This window comes from Tamandua tetradactyla, chromosome 6 (genome assembly GCF_023851605.1).
Source record: "Tamandua tetradactyla isolate mTamTet1 chromosome 6, mTamTet1.pri, whole genome shotgun sequence".
NCBI lineage: Eukaryota > Metazoa > Chordata > Mammalia > Pilosa > Myrmecophagidae > Tamandua > Tamandua tetradactyla.
The window spans coordinates 13,679,193-13,706,525 of record NC_135332.1 but is presented as its reverse complement, the minus strand read 5'-3'; the positions used below and the strand labels follow the sequence as shown (position 1 = coordinate 13,706,525).

Here is a 27,333-nt window from a genome sequence, read left to right as displayed (position 1 = left end):
GAAGGCACTGATGAACGCTGACAAAGTGTAAGCTACCTGTACCGATGTCTCAAGTTAACAAATACTGTGAAACTACTGGGTAAAGTCAACTTTATGATTAAATAACCCCTAACAGTAATTAGTGGTTAGTAACAGTAACATTCCATCACTGAAACTGGAAAGATGTGGCTTAGAAACAAGTGAGCAGAAGCACCTTTAGAAGAAATAATGCAGTAGTATTTATTTAGAGATGCATATGTTCCCTTGTTACTTAGTCATACTAGAGAGCCAACCAAGTTTGAATAATGAAGGTGCAGACGAGTCTTCTTCCTCACCGATAAGCTGTCTGAACAGGGAACCAGGATGTACCGGGTCATCATCTGCCTGGGAGAGAGCCGGGGGTCCAACCTGCCAGTGGATGTAGAGGAAAGTGCCTTAGAGTCTACCCTGAATCCTCCTGTCTGCTCACACCCTCCATTCCACTCTACTTGGAAGCCCACACAGCACACACAAGCAGAGCTGAGAAACATACATAGCTCTAGTAAAGAGGATTTTGCTGTTTGTCAAGATTTGAGAAAGACATAGAGAACAGAATGAGCTTTTAATATGCGACAGAAACTAAAATTTGAAAATGAGGACTCTTCTAGGAAAAGAGTGAACCTCCTTTCCATGGTTTGTTCCTCTAGTATGGAGGGAATTCAATGGTCAGCTACTTAAAGAGGAAATTTAGTGTTACAGGGAAAGGTTATGGCACAGGCCCCACACTTACAGAGTGGATGGTTTGTGCAAAACAAAAATTTTTTTTTTTAACTACCATCTTCTCCCAGGTTTTAAAACCAGATGTTTGATGAGGATTTGGGATCTTAATGGGTTTGATGGCAGGGAATATAGAAAGGGTACACTGCGAATATTTTTCTAACAGTAAACAATTAAATGCTAAAAGAAGCTCTCAAACACATATGAACACAACACAATTCAGAAATACCCAGGAGGACTCCTGCAGGCTTAACAGATGGCATCCTACTGAAACAAAATGTATATTAACAAGAAAATGCCGAACTTGAGAAAGCAAATTTCCTTTTATTTCCTACCCAACTAAAAGATAAGGAAAACAAAATCATCACCAGAACAAAAGAAACCTTTCTTTCTAATAAGTAGGGTCTCAGTGTTTGGTTGGCAGTTAACTGTTTTACCCTACTAAATACAAGAAACAATTTCCATCCTGTCTTGCAGACTTTCTACAGCATTGCCAGCCTAAAATATATTTCTGTTGTAAGGCTACTTGAGAGCGTAAACGGGCACATTTTACAACTTTTAGCTCAAGCTAGTAAATCCTTGTACTTCTCTATTGCGCCGTCATTAAAAGCCGCATTAGTGCATTTTGTCATTTAATTCTTTATCGATGCTTTAAAGGAGAGCTGACTGGGTGGTTCGGTGGGAGAATGGGGCAGGATCAGTAGGGTGAACCTCCTGCTCTTTGCACTAACCTGGGCCTTTGTTTCGGTGCTTCTGTTGGTTGACTTAGCCTTTCGAGTGCTTGTCATGCTCAGCGGCAGAAGTCCAAACCTCCGAGATAAGATGAAGGAATTTCAGTGGCATGAACAGGAGTTTCGGGGTCTAGCCAAAGTCTTCCAGAGTCGTTTACCTGATCTGACTTGATGCCAGTGGAAGGATGTTATGGGGCTCCTGGGAGTTGAATGCACTGCTCCTTGGGGTGAACTGATTCTCTGTCCCTGTCACCAGTCCAAACAAAACCTGACATACAAGAAAGCACAATACAATGCAGGGTTTAGTATTCTCTCATTAAAAGAGAAAATCGCTATTCTGTTAATAATCACTATTTTGTTTCTAATCATTGTTTTGGGGAATGCTCTTTTAAGTATGTTAGTGCTTCAAAATTACTTATAATCACTGCCTAGGTTAGATTCTCATACCCATGTAATTCTTTTATTTCATTCTTCGTTCTGAAGCCTTGCTGAAAACCTTACTATCCCTATCTACAACTAAAAGGGCCAGATCATGGTTGCCTTGGCTTGAGACTTTACATAATTCTGCCTTCAGCCATTATAACTAAACCCTGCTATTTGTGTCTTGAACTATGCCTCCCCAACCAAACACCACTGCATCCTAGGGATTAAGTGCTGGAGCAAGTTTATTTGAGTCTGTGGACTTCATTCACTCTGACACCTGTTTTTGACTTCACTTACAGAAGTTCGCTGTACCAGACGATTAAGGTTACTATTGAGGTGTGGCGTAAAAACGTCCAGGTCAAATGGATCGATAAGTGCTTCTAAGTAGTCTGTCACTTTCTCAATTCTGAAAAAACAAACAAAAAACACTGGGATTATTCTCCAAGTTTTTTTTTTTTACAGTGGAAACTAATATTAAGGTATTTTAATGCTCTAGAAAGGCCTGGACTGGATTTTACTCTACTTGTTGCTCAGTACTGCTTGCCACCAATCATCCTGCTTAGGTTAATTGTCACAAGTTTTAACCTAACATGATAAATAAGTAAAGACCATTCCTTTTCCATGTTTTGAGGGAGGGGAGTCAGTGCTCAAATTATACCCAACAGTTGCTAGACTGACTCAGGGGAGAGAGAAATGAGATTCTACCTACTACACTTGGCCATGGAATTTTCCAGTAGGTGGCCATTATTTAACTTGCTGGTAATATGAGCACTTTCTGTTTTAAAACAAACACAATGTGCAATAAGAGGCTGACTTTTCTCTTTGGTGGCTTTTTAGAAAAAGGGCTTATTTGTCTTTGGAGGAGACTGCACTGGAAGAGCATGGTAGTGAAGGAGGTTAAAATACCTGGAGTTGTGGTGTTTGCTTCGGCCACTTTTCACTTCTTCACTCTTGGATGTTAGAACAATGCCGAGATAACGCAGATCGTAAAGCAGCTGCAGTGCTTGATTCTGGGTGATTGGAAATGCACCTTCTTTCTGCAAATGAATTTCCGGTCCCCACCCATTAAGAGAGATGACTGGTTAAATGGGCATGATAAACAATTTCATGTTTTGGTCAAGTTACAGCTTGGTATTTCAGAAGTAGGTGCTCATATGGCCAATTTAATCTCACGACAAAAAACTGAGATGGTTATGTTAGAAAATGGATCTTAAAAACTCAAACACCTAACAGCAGGGATAAGACCTGGCCTTTCAAAAAGACCTCAGTGCCTTTTACTCTGCTGGTCATTTTTTTATAATTTAATTTTTTTTTATTTAAGAAAGCAAACAATACACTCCAAAGTACCAAAAAAGGATATCTTCATTAGCTTAACTATAGGCATATTTAAATAAAGTAGCCATATAATCATAAAACATAAAGCCTGTGTTTATGCAGTAAGTTTCATAAACCAGTTTAAAATTGAGGCAACCAGCAGTGGTAGAATGCTCACCTTATATGCAGGAGACCTGGGTACGATTCCTGGACCATGCACCCCCCCCCCCCCAACACACATACAAAATTGAGGCAACAAAGAAAAAACCTTCATGTTCAGATAGCAAGGTTGTTCTTTTTTTTTTTTAATTTTTATTAATAAAACCAATCAACATACAACACGAACATTCTTAACATATGAACATTCCATACTTGGTGTGCAATCAGTGGCTCACATATCATCACATAGTTGTATATTTATCACCACGATCATTTCTTAGAACATTTACATCACTCCAGAAAAAGAAATAAAAAGAAAAAACTCATACCATACTCCTTACCCCTCCCTTTCATTTACTACTAGTATTTCCCTCTACCCAATTTATTTTAACATTTGTTCCCCCTATTATTTATTTTTAATCCATATTTTTTACTCATCTGTCCATACTGAAAAGGGACCATCAGAACTAGGTTTTCACAATCACACAGTCACTTGATAGCAAGGTTCTTAAATTCTAAGTATTAAACACTAACTTAGATACCATTTGATTGGCTGTGAAAACTGAATGTTCTTGAAATATCAAGTCGAGAGTTCTTACAAATATCTGCATTGCTATAGTAATGACCTATGTTGCTACATATTTTCCTTATTTTAGGAGAATATGAAGATACAAATATTTTAGCAATTAACATGGAAATCCTAACCACCCAAAATGGATATCTTAGCTTATCCATGGGCAAATTACAAAAAATATCTAAGTAATCATAAAGCCTGTTATATTTCATAAGCCAATTTAAAATTTAAGCAAGGAAGGAAAAAAGCCTGTTATATTTCATAAGCCAATTTAAAATTTAAGCAAGGAAGGAAAAAAATCTATAGAGAACAGATTACTTGAATTCTAAATATTAAACAGTATCTTAAGTATCATTTGATTAATTATCAAAACCGTGTGCGTTATCAAAATATCAAGTAAAAATTATTACAAATCTGATGGTCATTTTAACTCAATGGAGGGTAAAAAGGTTCTTGCATAAAGGAGAGGTATTTTGAAGTAGTCATGGAGATTGAAGACTTACCTGGATTCTTTCTAAAATCAAAAGTTTGAAGAAGGGAGCCAAGTTTACCCAAGGGGTGAGCTTGGTCCCCATCTTAAAAGGTTAATAAAGAAGTAGGAATATACTACAAGGTGAGAATGCTTCATAGAGGATGAGATGGGAGTAGAGGGCTGGTAGATAAGAACTTCCCTTAGTGAGTACCTCTGTGTGCCACATGCTGTGTTTTGCAGCCTTCAAATTTCCTTAAAAGTCTCCCCTGAGATAGAAGTTATGTGGAGTTGTCGTTACACAGGTGAGGAAACCAGGCTGAGCAGTTTATCTCTGTGATCACTTCTGATCCTGAGAAAACTGGGAGAGGTTAATGATTTGCCCAAAACCTTCAGTGAGCAAATGGCAGTGCTGGGTCAGAAACCAGGTCTTTTAAACTTTGAAGCCTTTATCCCTTCCACTTGTACCAAGCTGTCTTTTTAGTGAAGACCTGTTAGACCCTTGTGAATGGATGTGATTAAACTTGCAGAGCTGGGAGCCTCTACTAACAGGGCTTTTTTTATTATTATTATTAATTTCTAAATTTTTTTAAAAATATGACAAGAAAGAAACACAAACATTCTAATGGGGCATTTTTATAGGACCTGATCCCTGGGCTGAATGATCATTAACATTTAGGAGTCCTGAATGTGAACTGCTCAAACCTGAGAAACAGCTAATGTTTTTTTCCATTTTAAATGGAAAAAAATAACACCCACCTTAATCTGTTTTTCTTCTGAAAGCGTCTCATAGGCAGCTACAACTTGAATCATGCAGCTTTTCAGCATCTCCTGCAATGTCACCTTTGGTAAGGCATGGCCTCCGACCCGATTAATTTCCTGGCATAAGCTGAACAGGAAGGATTGTACATACCAGGATGGCTAAAAGAACAAAGGAATGTCAAGCTGCCAACTTGCCTCAATTAAATGAAATGTTATCAAAGTAGAGCCATTTAACCTTACAAGCCTTCTACACCAGGAACTTGACCTCTCAAATCAACATCTTTACAAGCAGACCAGTGCAAATGCACCGCCCTTTGTTAAGGGAAATTTGTTGTCATTCCCTTTTTTTTTTTTTTTAACTTTTTTATTAATTAAAAAAGAATTAACAAACAAAACATTAAGATATCATTCCATTCTACATACACAATCAGTAATTCTTAATATCATCACATAGTTGCATATTCATCATTTCTTAGAACGTTTGCATCGATTTAGAAAAAGAAAAAGACAACAGAAAAAGAAATAAAACGATAACAGAGAAAAAGATTATACATACCATACCTCTTACCCCTCACTTTCATTTACCACTAGCATTTCAAACTAAACTTTAACATTTGTTCCCCCTATTATTTATTTTTATTCATATGTTCTACTGTTCTGTTGATATTGTAGCTAAAAGGAGCATCAGACACAAGGTTTTCACATTCACAGAGTCTCATTGTGAAAGCTATATCATTGTTCAATCATCATCAAGAATCATGGCTACTGGAACACAGCTCTACATTTTCAGGCAGTTCCCTCCAGCTTCTCCACTACATCTTGAACAACAAGGTGGTATCTACTTGTATTAGTTAGGGTTCTCTAGAGAAACAGAATCAACAGGGAACACTTGCAAATATAAAATTTATAAAAGTGTCTCACGTGACCGTAGGAACGCAGAGTCCAAAATCCACAGGGCAGGCTGCAAAGCTGATGACTCCAATGGATGGCCTGGATGAACTCCCCAGGAGAGGCTCATCAGCCAAAGCAGGAATGAAACCTGTCTCCTCTGAGTCCTCCTTAAAAGGCTTCCCATGATTAGATTTAGCATCACTAATTGCAGAAGACACCCCCCTTTGGCTGATTACAAATGGAATCAGCTGTGGATGTAGCTGACGTGATCATGACCTAATCCTATGAAATGTCCTCATTGCAACAGACAGGCCAGCGCTTGCCCAATCAGATAAACAGGTACCACAACTTGGCCAAGTTGACACCTGTTCCTAACCATGACAGTCCACCCCTTGTCAACTTGGCACCTATATATATATCACCTTAGACCATACTTAATTTCCAAAGGAAAACAAATAAGCACACATTTTTTTTCTTTTACCTGACAAGACTCAACTGTCCTGCATATAACTGGAAACACATTTAATCTCTCCAGAATAGGGTGCAAATCCTTGGGCAACATTCATTCTTAAACTTGATATCTTACAACTTAAATAGTATAACATGAACAAAACAGCATTCCAGTCCTCGTTTCTGTAACTGATCACGTGGTCGAAGTTCATATTTATCACTACCTTCTTCCACTACCCATTCCATGTTCCCTTTCCCCTCAGCAAGCACTTCAGCTGGCCGTGGTTCTTCTCCTGGTGGGGTGACCCAAACCTTCATTCCTGAAGTTTCAGAGCCATTAGTAGTCCTGCCTGGATTGTATTGTTGCAGTTTTCCATTGATTTTAATTACAGGGCATGGTAGTACTAATAGACGCCCCAGGGGATCTCCTATATTCCAAGAAAACTCTTCTTTACCTCCATTATGTAGTTGCAGTCCTACTTCCTTCTGATAGTCAAGGTCAATTAACCCAGACAATAATGCAATCCCCTTCTTGGCGTGTTGATCCAGACGCATAAGTAGCCCAAACTGACCAGGTGGCAATCTTAACTTCCAGTTCAGTGGTATCACTGTTGTTTCTCCTGGAGGAAGCACACCCCATTTTGGAACTAAAACCTGTAGACCAGCAGAACTCAGGGTAGCAGGGACAGGAAGCAAAAATTTTCCTAGTGGATCACTAGGGGTAATAGTGAGTGGCACCACACCCATTTCCACCCCTTGGTTCCTGGACCCATGGATCCTGGCTATGGGAGAAACAGCACCATACAGCGGACGCTGATTCAGAGCATACACAGCTTCCTGGAGAACATTACCCCAGCCTTTCAAGTTTTTGCCACCTAGTTGGCACCGTAATTGAGTTTTCAAAAGGCCATTCCACCGTTCTATCAATCCAGCTGCTTCTGGATGATGGGGAGCATGGTAAGACCAGAGAATTCCACGAGCATGTGCCCATTCCCGCACTTCATTTGCTGTGAAGTATATTCCTTGATCCGAAGCAATGCTATGTGGAATACCATGACGATGGATAAGGCATTCTGCAAGCCCACGGATGGTAGTTTTGGCAGAAGAATTGCATGCAGGGAAAGCAAACCCATATCCAGAGTATGTGTCCATTCCAGTTAGAACAAATCGATGCCCCTTCCATGAAGGGAGTGGTCCAATGTAATCAACCTGCCACCATGTAGCTGGCTGGTCACCTCGGGGAATGGTGCCATATTGGGAGCTGAGTGTGGGTCTCTGCTGCTGGCAGATTGGGCACTCAGCAGTGGCTGTAGTCAGGTAAGCCTTGGTGAGTGGAAGTCCATGTTGCTGAGCCCATGCATAATCTCCATCCCTACCACCATGACCACTTTGTTCATGAGCCCACTGGGCAATAACAGGAGTTGCTGGGGAAAGAGGCTGACTGGTATCCACAGAACGGGTCATCTTATCCACTTGATTATTAAAATCTTTCTCTGCTGAAGTCACCCTCTGGTGTGCATTCACATGGGACACAAATATCTTCATGTTTTTAGCCCACTCAGAAAGGTCTATCCACATACTTCTTCCCCAGACCTCTTTGTCACCAATTTTCCAAGTATGGTCTTTCCAAGTCCCTGACCATTCAGCCAAACCATTAGCAACAGCCCATGAGTCAGTATACAAACGCACCTCTGGCCAGTTCCTTCCAAGCAAAATGAACAACCAGGTGCACTGCTCGAAGTTCTGCCCACTGGGAAGATTTCCCCTCACCACTGTCCTTCAAGGACACCCCAGAAAGGGGTTATAATGCTGCAGCTGTCCACTTTCGGGTGGTACCTGCATATCGTGCTGAACCATCTGTAAACCACGCCCGAGTTTTCTCTTCCTCAGTCAATTCACTGTAAGGAACTCCCCAAGAGGCCATAGCTCTGGACTGGGAAAGAGAAGGTAATGTGGCAGCAGGAGTGGAAACTATGGGCATTTGTGCCACTTCTTCATGTAACTTACTTGTGCCTTCAGGACCTGCTCTAGCTCTATCTTGTATATACCATTTCCATTTTACAATAGAGTGCTGCTGTGCACGCCCAACTTTATGGCTCGGTGGGTCAGACAATACCCAACTCATGATAGGCAACTCAGGTCTCATGGTAACTTGGTGGCCCATGGTTAAGCGTTCAGACTCTACTAAGGCCCAGTAGCAGGCCAAAAGCTGTTTCTCAAAAGGAGAGTAGTTATCTGCGGCAGATGGTAAGGCTTTGCTCCAAAATCCTAAGGGTCTGCATTGTGATTCTCCTTATAGGGGCCTGCCAAAGGCTCCAGACAGCATCTCTATTTGCCAATGACACTTCCAGCACCATTGGATCTGCTGGATCATATGGCCCAAGTGGCAGAGCAGCTTGTACAGCAGCCTGGACCTGTCGCAGAGCCTCCTCTTGTTCAGGTCCCCACTCAAAATTAGCAGCCTTTCTGGTCACTCTATAAATGGGCCGGAGTAGCACACCCAAATGAGGAATATGTTGTCGCCAAAATCCAAAAAGACCAACTAGGCGTTGTGCCTCTTTTTTGGTTGTGGGAGGGGCCAGATGCAGCAATTTATCCTTCACCTTAGAAGGGATATCTTGACATGCCCCACACCACTGGACACCTAGAAATTTTACTGAGGTGGAAGCCCCCTGTATTTTTGTTGGATTTATCTCCCATCCTCTGACATGCAAATGCCTTACCAGTAAATCTAGAGTAGTTGTTACTTCTTGCTCACTAGGTCCAATCAACATGATATCATCAATATAATGGACCAGTGTGATGTCTTGTGGGAGGCAGAAACGATCAAGGTCTCTGCGAACAAGATTATGACATAGGGCTGGAGAGTTGATACACCCCTGAGGTAGGACAGTGAAAGTATATTGCTGACCTTGCCAGCTGAAAGCAAACTGTTTCTGGTGGTCCTTACTAATAGCTATTGAGAAAAAAGCATTTGCCAGATCAACAGCTGCATACCAGGTACCAGGGGATGTATTGATTTGCTCAAGCAATGATACTACATCTGGAACAGCAGCTGCAATTGGAGTTACCACCTGGTTGAGTTTACGATAATCCACTGTCATTCTCCCAGACCCATCTGTTTTCTGCACAGGCCAAACAGGAGAGTTGAATGGGCATGTGGTGGGAATCACCACCCCTGCATCTTTCAAGTCCTTAAGAGTGGCAGTAATCTCTGCAATCCCTCCAGGAATACAGTATTGCTTCTGATTTACTGTTTTGCTTGGTAGGGGCAGTTCTAGTGGCTTCCACTTGGCCTTTCCCACCATAATAACCCTCACTGCACGAGTTAGAGAACCAACGTGGGGATTCTGCCAGTTGCTCAGTATGTCTATGCCAATTATACATTCTGGAACTGGGGAAATAACTACAGGATGGGTCCGGGGGCCCACTGGACCCACTGTGAGACAGACCTGAGCTAAAACTCCATTGATCACCTGGCCTCCATAAGCCCCCACTCTGACTGGTGGTCCAGAGTGACATTTTGGGTCCCCTGGAATTAATGTCACTTCTGAACCAGTGTCTAATAATCCCTGAAATATCTGATCATTTCCTTTTCCCCAGTGCACAGTTACCCTGGTAAAAGGCTGTCGGTCTCCTTGGGGAAGACTTAGAGGAAGATTAACAGTATAAATTTGTGGCACTGCAACAGGTTTCTCCCCCATAGGGACCTGGCCTCCCCTTCATTCAAGGGGCTCAGGGTCTGTAAACTGTTTCAAGTCTGGAAATTGATTAAGGGGCCATGACTCTGTGTTTTTGTAATTCAGGTTAGACTTCTGTTCCCTTGACCTAGAACTCTTTTGTTTATACAGCTCCAACAAGAATTTAGTAGACTGCCCTTCTATTGTATTTCTAGGTACCCCATGATTTCCTAGCCAATGCCACAAATCTCTGCGTGTCATATAATTTTGATGCCTCCTTTGAGTTTGTTGTCTATTATAATAGCTGCATCTACCCTGTCTCTGGTGATTAAGTGCTGCCACTTGGCTTCTGCCAACTCAGGATTCTGTCATCCCCATTGTGTTTAAGGATTCCAGCTCAGTGACAGCAGTTCCTACAGTAATATCTGACCTACAGAGAAGTGCAACCACAGAGCTCTTCAGGGATGATGGTGCTAGTCTCACAAACTTATTTCTCACTGTTCTGGTAAAAGGTGCATCCTCTGGACATTCCTGGGGCGTAAGAGCAGGCTTTGCATGATAAATCCACTCTAACATTTCAATCTCTCTAAGCCTCTGGATCCCCTCATCTACATTATACCAGGGAAGTTCTGGGATTTCAACCTCAGGTAAAGTTGGCCACCTTTTGATCCATGTTTCAACCAACCACCCAAACAAGCTGTTAATACCTTTTCTAACCGCTTGAGCTATAATATTGAATGCAGAATCTCTGCTTAGTGGGCCCATATCAATAAATTCAGCCTGATCCAGCCTTATATTTCTCCCACCATTATCCCACACTCTTAAAATCCATTGCCACACATATTCCCCTGATTTCTGTCTATATAAATTGGAAAACTCACACAGTTCTTTTGGAGTATAACATACCTCCTCATGTGTGATACTTTGTACCTGACCTTTAGGGGCCTGTTGGGACTTTAGTTATAGGTCTAGGAGAAATGAGGGGTGGTGGGGGTGGGTCATGAAAAGAATGAGAAATATCTTCCAAGCCATTTGCTTCAGGGCCTTCATTTGCAGTTTCATCTGGTGAAACAGGATTATTAACTCTAGGGCTAATCCCTTCAGGAGGAGGTTGGGTGGCCCATTCCTCAAGGCAGGCTGGAGGTGGGGCGGCTATGTCCTCAGGGCAGACTATTACAGGGTTATCTAGAGAAGGCTCAGCATGGCCTAGGGTTTCAACCTCACCCCCAACATCATTATCAATCCATATGTCACCATTCCATTTTTCAGGGTCCCACTCCTTTCCAATCAATGCCCTCACTTTAACAGCAGACACCATGCAAGACTGAGATTTCAGTTTACGTTGTAAAGTTGCTACTCTAACAATAAAATTCTGAGTCTGATTTTCAGAGATCTCAAGTCTACGGCTACAGGAAATAAGATTTTCCTTCAGGATACTCATAGAAACTTCTACATCTTTCAGACTGTGCTTAAGCTTCTCGTTTGAAGCCTTAAGCCCATCCCTTTCACCCCTTAATGTAGACAGTGTATCTGACAACAACCAACCAACATCTCTATAACTCTTATTTCTACAAAACTCTGTAAAGGTGTCAAAAACATTATCCCCCAGAGTCTGGCTTCGTACAAGCGAAGCATTAGGAGAATCGAATGATGATATTTTGACTATCTCCTTTGCCAACTTACTCCATGGATTGGGAGTGTCATTCTGATTACGGGAATCAGAGTCCTTAGTGTCTCTGAGTCCAGTCAGAGTAGAAAACCATTCATAATAACGCATTTTTAAGATTCTGTTTCTTAAGAACCACTCCTGGTACCAGGATGTATTAGTTAGGGTTCTCTAGAGAAACAGAATCAACAGGGAACACTTGCAAATATAAAATGTATAAAAGTGTCTACGTGACCGTAGGAACGCAGAGTCCAAAATCCACAGGGCAGGCTGCAAAGCTGATGACTCCAATGGATGGCCTGGATGAACTCCACAGGAGAGGCTCACCAGCCAAAGCAGGAATGGAACCTGTCTCCTCTGAGTCCTCCTTAAAAGGCTTCCCATGATTAGATTTAGCATCACTAATTGCAGAAGACACTCCCCTTTGGCTGATTACAAATGGAATCAGCTGTGGATGTAGCTGACGTGATCATGACCTAATCCTATGAAATGTCCTCATTGCAACAGACAGGCCAGAGCTTGCCCAATCAGATAAACAGGTACCACAACTTAGCCAAGTTGACACCTGTCCCTAACCATGACACTACTTAATGCATAAGAATAACCTCCAGGATAACCTCTCAACTCTGTTTGGAATCTCTCAGCCATTGACACTTAGTCTCATTTCACTCTTCCCCCTTTGGTTGGGAAGGTTCTCTCGATCCCTTGATGTTAATTCTCAGCTCATTCTAGAGTTTTTCTCAGTCCCTTGATGCTGAGTCTCAGCTCATTCCAGGATCTCTGTCCCACGTAGCCAGGAAGGTCCACATCCCTGGGAGTCATGTCCCACGCAGAGAGGGGTAGGGTGGTGAGACTGCTCGTCATGTTGGCTGGAGAGAGAGGCCACATCTGAGCAACAAAAGAGGCTCTCTTGGGGGTGACTCTTAGGCCTAAATTTTAAATAGACTCGACCTATCCTTTGTGGGGTTAAGTTTCATATGAACAAACCCCAAGACTGGGGGCTCAGCCTATAGCTTTGGTTGTCCACACTGCTTGTTGAGAATATCAAGAATTCAACTTGGGGAAGTTGAATTTCTCCCCACTCTCACCATTCCCCGAAGGGGGCTTGCAAATACTTTTCCAGTCACTGATCAAATCACTCTGGGATTCATCGGGGCATCACTCTGGACAAACCAACAAAATCTCATGTCCTACCTGAGATTCCAAGTACTTATGACATTCAATCAAACTATCTACATGAGTTATATTAGGAAATGCTCTAGTCAAAATATAAATTTTGTAAGAAATAAACATTTTTTGCTTTAGTCTCACACATAAAGTGACATTTTAAAGTATTAATTATCATCTATTTTCAGTACCCTGCAATAATGACATTCCTTTGTTCTTCCTCATGCAAAAACATTTTTAAAATCTGTACATTGTACATTTCACTATTATTATACACTCTAGGCATTTCTAGATTATACTATCTCAATCTTTACCATCTATCTTTCTTTCTGATTTCATTTATGTCCCCAGCCCTCCTCCCTCTATCATTCTCACATGCGGCTTCATTCAGTGTTTTAACATAATTACATTACAGTTAGGTAGTATTGTGCTGTCCATTTCTGAGTTTTTATATTCAGTCCTGTTGCACAATCTGTATCCCTTCAGCTCCAATTACCACAATCTCACCCTATTTCTATCTCCTGATGGTCTCTGTTACCAAGGAAATATTCCAAGTTTATTCACTAATGTCAGTTCATATCAGTGAGACCATACAGTATTTGTCCTTTTGTTTCTGGCTAATCACACTCAGCATAATGTCCTTAAGGTCCATGCATGTTGTTACATACTTCATAACTTTATTCTGTCTTACAGCTGCATAATATTCCATCTTATGTAAATGTCACAGTTTGTTTAGTCAATTATCTGTTGATGGACATTTTGGCTGTTTCCATCTCTTGGCAATTGTTAATAATGCTGCTATAAACATTGGTGTGTAAATGTCCATTTGTGTCCTTGGCCTTGTGTCCTTTGAGTAGAGACAGCATATAGATGGGTCCTGTTTTTAATCCATTCTGCCAGACTATGTCTTTTGATTGGAGAGTTTAATCCATTAAGATTCAGTGTTATTACTGCATGGGTAGTACTTTCTTCTATTATTTTGCCTTCTGGGTTTTATATGTCATATCTAATTTTCCTTCTTTTTACCTTTACTCATAGTCTTCCTTTCTAAACTCTTCTCCACACCTCTCTCTTCTGTCTTCATATCTGTCTCTAGTGTTCCCTTTAGTATTTCTTGCAGAGCTGGCCTCTTGGTCACAAATTCTCTCAGTGATTTTTTGTCTGAAAATGTTTTAATTTCTCCCTCATTTTTGAAGGACAGTTTTGCTGGATATAGAATTCTTGGTTGGCAGCTTTTCTCTTTTAATAATTTAAATATATTATCCCACTGTCTTCTCGCCTCCATGGTTTCTGCTGAGAGATCTGTGCATAGTCTTATTGGGCTTCCCTTGTATGTGATGGATTGCTTTTCTCTTGCTGCTTTCAAGATCCTCTCTTTCTCTTTGACCTCTGACATTCTGATTATTAAATGTCTTGGAGTACGTCTATTTGGATCTATTCTCTTTGGGGTACGCTGTAGTTCTTGGATCTGTAATTTTAAGTCTTTCATAAGAGTTGGGAAATTTTCAGTGATAATTTCCTCCATTAGTTTTTCTCCTTCTTTTCCCTTCTCTTCTCCTTCTGGGACACCCACAACATGTATATTCGTGCACTTCATATTGTCTTTCAATTCCGAGTCCCTGCTCATATTTTTCCATTTTTTTCCCTATAGTTTCTATTTCTTGTTGGATTTCAGATGTTTCATCCTCCAGTTTAGAAATCCTATGTCCTGTCTCTCGAAATCTACCATTGCAGGTTTCCATTGTTTTTTTCATCTCTTCTACTGTGTCTTTCATTCCCATAAGTTCTGTGATTTTTTTTTCAGAATTTCAGTTTCTTCTTTTTTTTTTTTCCTTGCCTTCTTTATATCCTCCCTCAATTCATTGATTTGGTTTTTGATGAGGTTTTCCATGTCTGTTTGTACATTCTGAATTAATTGTTACAGCTCCTGTATGTCATTTGAATTGTTGGTTTGTTCCTTTGACTGGGCCATATCTTCAATTTTCCTAGTGTGATTTGTTATTTTTTGCTGGTGTCTAGGCATTTAATTACCTTAATTAGTTTATTCTGGAGATTGCTTTCACTTCTTTTATCTAGGGTTTTCTTGCTGGATGAATTTGTTGTCTATCTGTTCTTTGACATTCAATTCAGCTTTATCTGGACCTTTAGCTTAAGTTTTGTTTAACAGAGGAGAATTTTTCAGTTCTTGTTTTCTTGTTTCTTGCCCTGCTTGTGTGGTGCCTTCCCCCCACACACACTTAGGAGGGTCTACTTAGATATTATAGACCCCAGCCAGATTTTCCCAGACCAAACTGGCCTCCTATCAGGAGGAAAGAGTCACCTGCGTCGGTTTTCCCTGAGGGTGAGACCCAGCAGGTTGAAAGACTTTCCTGTGAAGTCTCTGGACTCTGTTTTTCTTATCTTGCCCTGTGTGTGTTGCTTGTCTGACTGCAGGTTCCACCAGCATAAGATGATGCAGTACCTTTAACTTTGGCAGGCTCTCCCTGCTGGGGGCGTGGTGGAGACAGAGGTGAGGTTGTAGGCTCGTTTTAATGGCTTAAAATTACCAAGCCCTGGGGTCTGAATTCCTTGAGAGACAGATTCCACCTGAGTTGGGCTTCACCCCTCCCCTGGGGAAGGCACAGGCTCCAGACAAGCCCCCAAAAGAGCTCACTTCTGTCTATGCCTGGAGCAGTTGCAGCCTGAAAAGGCCTGCTGCTGTATCCAGAGGCAGTCAAGGCTTTGTAGATACACAGCCACAAAAACCTCTGTTTCCTTCTCTTTTTTTCCCCCTTTTTCTGTCAGTCCTGCCCCCTTGGCACCGGGGCAAAAATGAGCAACCTCCGCTTTGATCAGGTTCACCTAAGCTGGGGCCCTATTTTTAGTAGTCAGAATTTGTTAATTAGTCCCACAATTGGCGTTTGATTGTGCCCAGTCCCTGCTGCTGGTAAAGTCCTTTCCTTTCCCCTCTGGGAAGAGGCCTGTGGGGGAGGGGCGATGGCCGCCGCAGCTTTGGGAACTCACGGTTTCCGGGGGGGGTGCTTGCAGCCAGTCCAGGTGGTCCAGACTGGGTACGCTGTGTGTCTGGTCACTGACATAGCCCCAGGAGCTGTTCTGTACTGTTTCTGGTTATTTAGTAGTTGTTCTGGAGGACGAACTAAAACGCACGTTGTGAAGCCGCCATCTTGACCCGGAAGTCCGTCATTCCCTTCTTAGTCAGGGGGAACCAACCCCTGACCTGGCAGGTGGCACTGTGCTTTACCCTGCTCTTTCCACGGTAGGGTAAGGGATCCTATAATTAACCCAAGCAGGCAAAGAATCATTAACTGGCTCCCTCTGAAGAATGGTTTGCTACATCCACTCTGCCCCCACAGCAGAAAGGTGCACACATTACCTTCACCTGTTCCTTAGAAGATACATGACCAGTGATTTCTTGACATCTTCCTTTCTACAAAGAAAGGAAGTTTTTCCTCTTTCAGCCCATGGTCTCTGTAATGGGAGCAACTTGTTTTACCTGTGTAGGGAGCCGGATCTTGGATGTGACACTGCTGCCAGATTCTGTCTCTTCCTGAATCTCTAGTTCATCCCAGCTGGTTGCCATGGCTAGGATTGAGCCAGCATCATCTAGAAGTAATGACTGGGTGAATCTATAAACCAAAACCTAGTAAAAAAAAAAAAGGCAAATATCCTTATAAGCCATTTAGATCCTTTGTAGAGTTTATTTAAAACTAACAGAGAAGTCTTAAGAATAGCTCAAGCTCCTTAGGTCATGGATGGGATGGTGAGGGGCAACCATCATTCTTTTGGGAATTACTGACAGAAGCAATGGGAATTTTCTTGTTCCTAACTACCCTACAAATGTCAACTGCCACCTCTTAAGAAATCAGCTGGGACTACCAGGAATATGAGGTTTAGGCTGAAAAATGGAAAGTTTACATCTTTGTTCAGGAATAGTCTTTTCTTCTCATCCAGAAGGAAGAATGCCTCAGTTTTTAGTCTATAAAATACAGGCTAAAAGTGAATGGAAAGAATTTTATATTTGAGCTATCTGGTAGAGAGTAAGTGAAAGTAACTGTATGAAACAGGAATTATTTCCTTATTCAGGGATCTTATTCAAGTTGGCAAGACTAAAATATGATAAAAGTGAGACAAACAGGGATTCCCTGGTGAGCAGGAAAAGAAGGTGCTTACATGGCACTCACTTGCACAACTGCTGAGCTCCAGACCCGGTATCCCATCACGCTCTGCTGGAGGAGGAGTTCTTTAACTTCTTGCCACCTTGCCTGCAGAGGTATTAGTTCTTGAGTTTTCCCCTTTCCTTGTTTTTTTATAGACCTAGAATCTCTTGCTGGTTTCTGTGTGTTTCCAGATTTTCCCAAGATGCACTGCTTTAGATGTGGACACAGCTCTCCCAGGGACCGGCAGAGTCTGGCCATAAACAGGACTGCATACAGTTTGACACTGTTGAGGACATCCTGTTGTCCCTGCACAGCTTCTTCAATGTGGCGCAGCTCTGCCTGGATACAGTCAATGATGTGCTGGATGCATGCCATGGACTGAGTCTGCAGCATTTCCCACACGGTCCCAGCATCTGCATATCTGTCAAAGGCAGAGTTCTTGGACTGCATGGGAGAGACATTCTTGGATGGTGACAAGTCATTAGAGGGAAGGTATGCCAGGAGGTCATCCAACCTGACCTTCAGTTTAGAATCTAGGGCTGAACAGAAACTCTGCACACAAGGACTAACAGCTTGTGCTTTCATGGAGAGACCACTATTGGCAAACTGAGTCCGGTTTGCCACACTGACCCAGGCAGCATCAGAAGGCAGGTCATTAGGACTCTCTGACCAGAGGGAAAGAGACATGTTAAGCTCAAAGTGGATGTGCTTGTTTAGAGTGGAACTGCTGGTACTGGTTTCAAATTCTTGTAGAGCTGAAACCAGGAGTTCTTTGGAGCTACTGGAGATGGAGTCAAAGCCTTCTTTCGTCAGAGTCTAAAAGAGAATGAGACGAGTTCTTTTAAAGAAATTTCAAGATGAGAGTAGTAAGCAGGAATCTACCCTAGCATTCAGAATATTCATCACCATGTTCAGAAAGATGACGTGGGGCTGGGAGAGGATAAAGAAGCCAGTGCTAATGGACAGGGGCATACTCCCATCTTTTTTTTTTTTTAACTCTGGAATCTGGATCTCTGTTCATTTCTATTGTTTCTTATTCAGAAGAGTCACCCCTGGAGCAAGTGAGCAGGCAAAGAAGACATTTAAGAAGTGAAGTCTACCAAGACAGTGAAAAGATTAGCAGCTGAAAGTATCTCACTAGGGTCAGCCATAAAATGACTGTGTGACATAACTTTCCTCCTCACCTGTAATCTGTTAAGAAACAGTTGCTGCATCAAATCCTCCCAGAACAAGAGGGGTTTCTCCAGAAGCCGCTGACATATCACACTCCAGTTCTGATTCGTGGACTCGTTGGTAAGCAGTTCCCACATGGCATCCCGGATCCCTGCAAGGCCCTTCATGCTCTTCACATATGTGAGCAGGTTGGTGATCCCATTTTTAATGTCTTCATTACACCTAAAACAAAATCATTTCCCTGGGGCTCCATTAGATTTGTGGTTTTCAAACCTCTTTCCTGGGCCTCGATACATAAATAAACACAAATACAGAGCTCCTTTAGCTGGATTGGGCGTGTGGAGTCTGCAGCCCTTTCCCCAGGCTTACCCTTCCTTCTTTGAGACATCTGTAAGGAACTCCAGAGCTCTATTGAATGGCTTCAAAAATCAATGCACTAAATAAAAACTTTGAAGCTTCAGACACTTGCATAAAGAGAATTTAAAATCCTCTATGAAATATTTTGAAAGACGAGGTTCTCCCACAGTGGTGCTAAACCACCATAAAGGGGGTGATAGACCACTCAGTGGCTGACATGACCTAGCACGGTGACATGGGAGCACAAGCTAGAAGGTCAAGCTTATCAGCCCATTCCTTATTAACTCTGGGTAGCTCTGTGCCAGCCTCAGGAAAAGCTCCTTCTGGCTACTTACATGTGGATCCATTTCTGCAGTGTGTCTTTCAGGTATTCCTGGCTGATGGGATGGGCAAGGGTTCGAAGACCTGGCTGGAACTTGACAATGGATGCTGGCAGATGTCTGAACCAGCTGCAGAGCTTCATTTCCTCCTGCAGAACACTGATGCCTTTTCCTAAAGAGAAGTACCAGCAAGAAATCAGCTGGGTTTTAAATATCATTAAGAAATGGACCTAGAAGGAATTCTCAAGAAAGCCTTTAGTCTTTGTCTGTGCAGGTTCAGGCTAGAACCTTGGAAGTGGAGGGAAAAAGAACAGAGAGCATATGTCCAGGGCTTCCTTCATCAAGGAGTGTGGCAGCTTCCCTGTGACTCTGACCTTCCTATCAGTTGAGAAGAATAGCAAAGGTCAGGGGAGAAAGGAATGGGGTAAACAGAAAAGAGGAGTGAGTGCTGTGGAGTCCTTGGTACCTTAAAAGTAGAGCTTAAGGTGTCAAAAAAAAAAAAGGGGGTTTCCTTCCCTCCCCATCCTCCCTCCTCCCTGGAACATTTAAGGAGAGAATCTTCCACTCATCCTGATGGTTCACAACAATTCAGAGGTGATGCCCCAAGAAGGGTGTGGGACTATGCTATAAAACCCAAGGACTGTTCACATTGTATCCTGCATGAAGGCACCCTCTGGAGATGTGTAACCTCGGGGTCTTCCAAGTCCTCTTGTACCTCTGTTTCCTAAAGCCATAATGAATTAGTCAATAGCCACCATTTATAAGATGGAAACCAAGGCATAAGGAAGGGGGACCCTACCGGAGGTTAAAGACCAAAGATTAGACTATAGTGTCACATCTCTGATCATGCGGCTGTCACTGCATTTACTTGTTTCCCGTCTACCCTTTTCTGTGTCTCTTTTGTCAATTTCCTGACTCCTTGATCTGACCTTCGTAACTTTGGGGATCTTAGAGTACAGTCCCATGTTCTCTTCTCTTCTTACGGATGATGTCATCCACTCCTGTGGTTTCAAATTCAAGCCTCATGCAGATGAGTCACAGATGTGTGACTCCAGGTGGACCTCTCAATTCCCTGTTCTAGACCCTCGGAGTCACCTGCTCACTCTGCTTTCCCATTCCAAGCTCTCAATCATTAAAATTTCAAAAGTAAAACCATTGTCCCCTTCAAATCACTTTTTTTTGGGGGGAGGCCTTTAAAAAGTCAATTTATTAAGTTGCACATTTACAGTTCTAAGGCCATGAAAATGTCCAAGCAAAGGCATCCAGGAAAAGATACCTCAATTCAAGAGAGGCTGATGGGTCCAGAACACCTGTGTCAGTTGGAAGGGGACATGGTGACATCTAATTTTCTCTTCTCATTTCATAAAACTTCCCTGGGGATGTTTTCCTTCTGCATCTCTAAAGATCTCTGGCTGTGTAGGCTCTGTGAGCTCTAAGCTTTTTCCAAAATGGTTCCCTCTTTTTTCTTTTTTTTTCACTTTTTTATTGACCAAAGAAAACAACATACAAACATAAACATTCTTAACATATAAACATTCCATACTTGGTGTATAATCAGTGGCTCACGATGTCATCACATAGTTGTATATTCATCACCACAATCATTTCTTAGAACATTTGCATCACTCCAGGAAAAGAAATAAAAAGAAAAAAGAAAAAACTCATACATATCATACTCCTTACCCCTCCCTCTCATTAACCACTAGTATTTCCATCTACCCAATTTATTTTAACCTTTGTTCCCCCTATTATTTATTTATTTTTACTCCATATTTTTTATTCATCTGTCTATACTGTAGATAAAAGGAGCATCAGACACAAGGTTTCCACAATCACACAGTCACACTGTGAAAGCTGTATCATTATACATTCATCTTCAAGAAACATGGCTACTGGAACACAGCTCTACAGTTTCAGGCACTTCCCTCTGGCCTCTCTAATATACTTTAAACTAAAAAGGGGATGTCTATATAATGCGTAAGAATAACCTCCAGGATAACCTCTTGACTCTGTTTGAAATCCCTCAGCCACTGACACTTTATTTTCTCTCATTTTCCTCTTCCCCCTTTTGGTTGAGAAGGTTTTCTCAATCCCTTGATGCTGAATACCAGCTCATTCTAGGATTTCTGTTCCATGTTGCCAGGAAGGTTTACACCCCTGGGAGTCATGTCCCACATAGAGAGGGGGAGGTCAGTTGAGTTTGCCTGCCGTGTTGGCTGAGAGAGAGAGGCCACATCTGAGCAACAGAAGAGATTCTGTGGGGGTGACTCTTAGGCCTAATTTTGAGTAGGCTTAGCCTATCCTTTGTGGGGATGAGCTTCATATGAACAAATCCCAAGACTGAGGGCTCGGCCTATTGCAAATCACCCTTTTTCCTAGTTAAATGACACCTCCCTCCTCACTCTCCATCACATTCCATCACCAAATCCTCTCTTCCTAAACTGATGTCTAACCTGTCTAATTAGCTCCATCTCTACTGTTCCCACTTAATCCCACCCTCCATCATATGGCACCTCGATTATGGCGATAGCTTCCTAAGCGAGCTCTCAGCATGTACTCTAGCTCCACTGGGATCCACTGTCATGTAAAAGCCAATTGGGTGGCCCATGGCGGCTCAGCAGGCAAAGGTGCTCACCTGCCATGCCAGAGACCCGGGTTCAATTCCTTGTGCCTGCCCATGCCAAAAAAACAAAAAAGCCAATTACCATTTCCTTACTTCCAATTATAAGAAATGTTGCCAAATAAATATCAAATAGGATGCACGGGAACATTTAAGAGATGGACAGCACCATGCCTGGAATGATCTAGAAGGCTATCCATTATTCTTAGGATAAGAATTTCTAGCCTGGCCCACAATGCTCCATTTTATCTGGTCCATGGCCATGTCTCCAATCTCTTCTCATGGCTATTCTTCCCCTCATCCCATACCCCTCAGCTATAATGGCTTTCTTTCAGTTTCTCAAATGTACAAACATCTTTCTTGACTTAGGACCTTTGCATATCCTCTTTCCTTTGCCTGGAACTCTCTTCCTTGCTTTGTTTACCCGGTTAACTCCTACTCAACTTTCAGATATCCCTAGGGAAGTCTTCTCTGACCTTAATGAGAACTTGTACTTTGCCTTTATACAATGATCAATATTGATGTTAAATAATTGCGTATTCTTAATTCAATTATCTGTCTCTACCACTAGACGGTGTCTTCCACAAAGGAAGGGTTCATATTTGTCCACAGTACTGGACAGAGTCTCCCCAGAGTCCAGCATAGACCATGGTAGGTGCTCAGTAAATATCAACTGAATGAACTGGAAGAGAAAAAAGTTGGCTAAAAGCTCACCACTAGAATGCTGGCCTGTGATGGTCTCCAGAGTGGTGAGGAGAAGTCCACACGGCATGGCTGGGTCTGGCAGCAGACCTTCTGGTAAACTGTAGAAAAGGGAATGAGCTTGGTTCAAAGTGGTGGACAGCAACTCCACCAACGAACAAATCTGGGTCTTTGCATCAGTGCCTGTGAGAGAAGAAATCATCCTCCTTTAAATACTTTGCTCTATTTTAGGATACCAAGCTCTAATTAAAGTTAAAAACAGAGAATGCTCTGGATGCTTCAGTCTCCCTTGGTTCACTGTGCCCCTTTCCATGTTTGAGGACCAAATTCTGAAGAGAAGCCACACCCACCTTGGTGTGGCTGGTTGAGAAGTTTCTGAATAGCTGCCTTTCTGGCCAAGAGGAAGTCTGTGAGGGCTTGGCGAGGAGAACTCTCTTCTAAGAGCATTATAGAGCACAGGGCTTCGGCTACGGCTTGGTCAGACACAGCTTGGCTTTTGAGCAGCATCTTGCTTTCATACAGAATGGATGACCTGGAGAGGTAATGAGAAAAGTTTAACAGGGAATTTTTATCAGCTTGGGAAAAAAGCCTTGGGACATCAGGAAAGAAGAAACATTCCATAAAACTGTAGTGATAAAGAGTGACAATCACCAGACATCTTCAAGCTGGATCCACTTACCGGAAGTGGCTGGCTGCTGCCACCTGCCGGATGAGTATAGGGAATCGGGAGAGGACAGGGCTGTACCGGGAATTAGAAGAATCTAAATGGAGCAGCCTGTGAAGGTGGCAGCAGAGCAGGTAGAGTTGTGTGGCATGAAGATACTGAGAGGTCTCCATCGAACTCCAGATCTTCTCAGGAATTTCTAATAGTAGCTTGATCTGGGCAGCCATACTGTAGAACTTCTCCTGGGATGGCTGCTGTGGCTACATGGAAAGGCAAAGAACTAGGTGAGAAGAACAAATAAAATCATGGTCAGTGTTCTGCAGACTTGGGCAGAAATATGGGGGTATTTTAGGATACCAAGCTTTCATCAAGCCTGATTAAAAACCCCTTAGCGGGCATGGAAGCTTGATATACGTGTTGGTTTGAAAGGATGTACGTCCCCCAGAAAAGTGATGTTATAATCAAAACCCCATTTCATAAAGGCAGAATAATCCCTATTCAATACTGTATGTTTGAAACTGTAATTAGATCATCTCCTGGAGATGTGATTTGATCAAGAGTGGTTGTTAAACTGGGTAAGGTGACGACATGTCTCCACCCATTTGGGTGGGTCTTGGTAAGTTTCTGGAGTCCTATAAAAGAGGAAACATTTTGGAGAATGAGAGATTCAGAGAAAGCAGAGAAGAATGACAGTCACAAGAAGCAGAGAGTCCATCAGCCAATGCTTTGGAGATGAAGAAGGAAAATGCCTCCTGGGGAGCTTCACGAAACAGGCAGCCAGGAGAAAAAGCTAGCAGATGACACCATGCTCACCATGTGCCCTTCCAGCCGAGAGAGAAACCGTGACTGTGTTCACCATGTGCCTTCTCACTTGAGAGAGAGACCCTGAACTTCATCGGCCTTCTTGAACCAAGGTATCGTTTCCTGGATGGATGCCTTTGATTGGACATTTCTATTGACTTATTCTAATTGGGACACTTTCTCGGCTTTAGAAATGTAAACTAGCAACTTATTAAATTCCCCTTTTTAAAAGCCATTTTGTTTCTGGTATATTGCATTCCGGCAGCTTGCAAACTAGAACAGTATAGTAGCCTTCCTGGAGACAGGGATACTGCGAAGTCCCACTGGCTTTCCCTGCCACTTGGGTGTATCTTTGCTCAATCCCCTGGAGAAGCAACCTTAATTTGGTGATCTTCCAGTCTGGTTGACAGGGATCCTCCTGATGTCTCGATAGCATGGAGCCCTACCGACCACCACTGCATGTGCTTTCTTTTTCCCTTCTCTGATGTTATGCCTTCCTATGTTTTCTCCTGCTTCTCTGAGGGCATCATGGACTTGTTTGCTGGCTGCTGCTCTCCATCAACCCTCTCCCAGATCTTCCTCTGGTTCAGTTCTCAAGATTCTACTACTTCTAGTTTGTCTTCCCTACCTTGGGGTACTCTTCCCTCAAACCTCACCTCTAAGCAGAAGACTACAGCATCTTTAGTTTTAGTCATCCCTTCTCCTCTGAATCCTCGTCATGCCTTTGCTGCTGCTGCAGGACATTTCTCCTGGTTTCACTGCAATGAAATTCATCTCCCCTACCAACAATATTAACTTCTTGACCTCCTGATAAGTCTTAGCATATACCACCACTCTGCTTCCCAAATCCTAGGACTTTCACGTCCTCTTGTTAGTTCTGTTGACATCTCTAACATCTGAGTTTGTTACCAACTCCATGATTCTAATTCAGGTCATCAGTTATTAACATCTCATCCTTAAATTAATCTAAAAACATTTTCCTTGCATGATCTTCATTCTCTCTCCTCTCTAAACTTTTGCTGTTAGATCAGCCTCCCTCAAATGCATTTAGGTCATAGCTTTGCCCAGTTCTAAAAAGTTCCCCCACTGCTTAGAATTTTAGCTTGGTGGTAAAGGATTTCCTGCTCTTCCACTTTGTTCCATCAATGCTTAAATCCAGTGGTTCTCAATGCTGGGGGTGTGGGATGGTTGTTTATCACCCAGAGGACTTCTGGCATGTCTGGAGACATTTTTGGTTGTCACAGAGAAGGGCTGTGCTACTGGTATATAGTGGGCAGAGAGGCTAGTGAGGTATACAATACACAGGACAGTACCCTCAATACAGAATGATCCAGGCCAAAATGTCAGTAGTGCCAAGGTTGAGAACTCTGCTTTAATCAAACTGATTAACTCTTTTATCTGTTCTTACATACTCCAGACCCATATTTCCAAATTCCACCTGTCCTTAAGACCCCTCCTTACTGCGAAGGACGTGAGCCTGAAATGATGACTTTCAGAATACTTATGGTAAGTCACACTCAATTATACTTGCAATTAATCACCCATTATTCTGCAATTTTTTCTGCTGCTATTCTAAATTATTTACATAATTTAACCCTCTATCGATATAGATCATAAACTTCTTCAGAGTAGGAACTGGGGTGGGGTGGGAGGGCTTCTGTTTCTTTATGCCTTGAACAGGGCAGGCAAATTTTTGTGGGCTTGACTGAGACATGACAATATAACTGCAATGAAAATCAATATGTTAGTACAAGTTAGCTTTTTAACAAACCTGGAACCATTCCAGTTGAAATGCAGACTAATCACCTAAAGATGGACCTCCGGTAAATACACAATCCAGGTATGGTTGAGGTCTCTCCTTTCCAAAATTTGGGAAGTATATCCAACCTTCTATGGTTCTAATGTGCAAGCATAACCTATTTATTTGGATTCTTCTAAAACACAGTAGTATTAAAAAGTTCCGATCTGGAGTTAGATGATATTTTTGCAGTTTCCTTCCAAGTTGCATAAGATTCTCCTCCTGCATCGTTGATAAACTTCCCTGTTTACCTTCCCGCCCTCCCTGCCCTTTCAATATGTTCACATTTAGGTCAACAGGAACGCAAGATGCTGCTCCAATATTACGGGGTGTGCAGGTTCACAATCTTCCACACGGGTCCAATCATTAGCATCTGGGGGTTAGAACACTTAGGATAACCTTACTAAGAAGAGTATTGGTGCCCTAAAAAGAAAACGTTCTGCTATCAAAGGGGGAGGGCTTGATGCCTGGCACCACTCTCCAGGAAAAACTTCCAAAGGGTAGAAAAGCTAGTTGGGAGTGTGTCAGTAATTGAGGGGATGGTGTGTGTGTGAATAATTTGAGAAGGTGTGAAAGAAAGAAATTTGTTCTAAGAAGGACAATGTCAGGAAACGTCATACAGAGAGTGAGTTGAAATGTCTAGCGAGAGAGACCCCTGGCATTTTCTCATGTAACGCTGGAAGGGAGAGCACAGTGATCCAGAGTGAGGTGGGGCAATCAGGGCCGGGAAGTCGGGGGAGGGTCCTGAAGAAACTGCTGAGAGACCTCTGGAGAAGAGATCAGCAGCCGGCGAAAGGACGCCAGGCGTCCTCCTCCGAGGAAGGGCCGAAAAGGGGAGCTCAAACTGCGGGGACAGGCTCTTCCGAAGCCAGGTGAGGATGCACGGCCGAGACCCGGGCTGACCCGCGGGGGTCCGAGGGGTGGAAGGGGCGGGGACTGACCTGAGAGGCTGGCGGCGACCGGGGCGCGGCCGGGCCGGCCTGGCCGGCCTGGCGGAGGCGGGCGCAGTACTGGTCGGTGGCCCTCACGGCGTCCACTAGCCCCTCGGCGCAGCAGCGCATCTGGCCGATGGTGTCGGCCGCTTCGATCAGGTCGCGGTACCGCTCGCCCACCATCTGCCGGAGCTCCTCCTTCTTGTGCTCGATCTCGGCCCGAACCTGGCGTTCCAGCTCGCGGATCTCTTCCGCTCCATGCGTCTCAAAGAGCGCCGCGGGGTCGCGCAGGTCCAGCCGCTTCAGCGCAGAGGAGGCAGCCGCGGTAGCCATCGTTGACCCGTCACCCGCTCCTCTGGCCACTTCCGCCAGCCAGCCCCGCCCCCGCCGCCATCTTGATTAGGGGCAGAACCATTTCCTCCCCGCTGGGAGCCATGTTTGCTTGGGGCTTTAGGTGCGCGGTGCAGGGCGTCCCAGAGACTTGGTTAAAGGCTAATGCTGTGGTTGGTTAGTTCGCTGGCCCGGTATGGGCTGGCCAAGATTTTACCGCACCCAGTGCAAGTGGAGCTTTTCCTGACGTTGGGACGTAGGGCGAGCGTTGGCCGAGGTTTCCAGGCGAGTTCTTACCCTCACCAAACTCGCCCGGTCTGCTAGGCTCCGCCCGGGGGACAGACCTCGGCTGGGATTGAAATGCTCCCTCGGGTCGCCCGCGTCCCTTTCCAGGCTCCCGCCACGCCCGCACGGTTGGCTTTCCCCCCGCCACGACGTGACGTCGGGTGTCAGGGAGT

At 43.3% G+C, this 27,333-nt stretch overlaps 1 protein-coding gene across 1 annotated transcript; it reads right to left on the bottom strand.

Moving 5' to 3' along the window:
• Nucleotides 1-194: 194 nt before the first annotated feature.
• COG1 (component of oligomeric golgi complex 1) lies at nt 195-26,925 on the bottom strand. The gene is made up of 14 exons (XM_077163705.1): nt 26,555-26,925; nt 23,030-23,274; nt 22,701-22,882; nt 22,363-22,533; nt 19,044-19,200; nt 18,363-18,573; nt 17,203-17,994; nt 16,515-16,661; nt 5,165-5,326; nt 2,796-2,926; nt 2,187-2,295; nt 1,625-1,734; nt 1,467-1,545; nt 195-387 (listed from the first exon to the last, which is right to left on the bottom strand). Exons 1-14 carry the CDS (start codon nt 26,876-26,878, stop codon nt 247-249), a joined length of 2,961 nt encoding a protein of 986 aa, XP_077019820.1. The 5' UTR covers nt 26,879-26,925; the 3' UTR covers nt 195-246.
• Nucleotides 26,926-27,333: the final 408 nt, after the last annotated feature.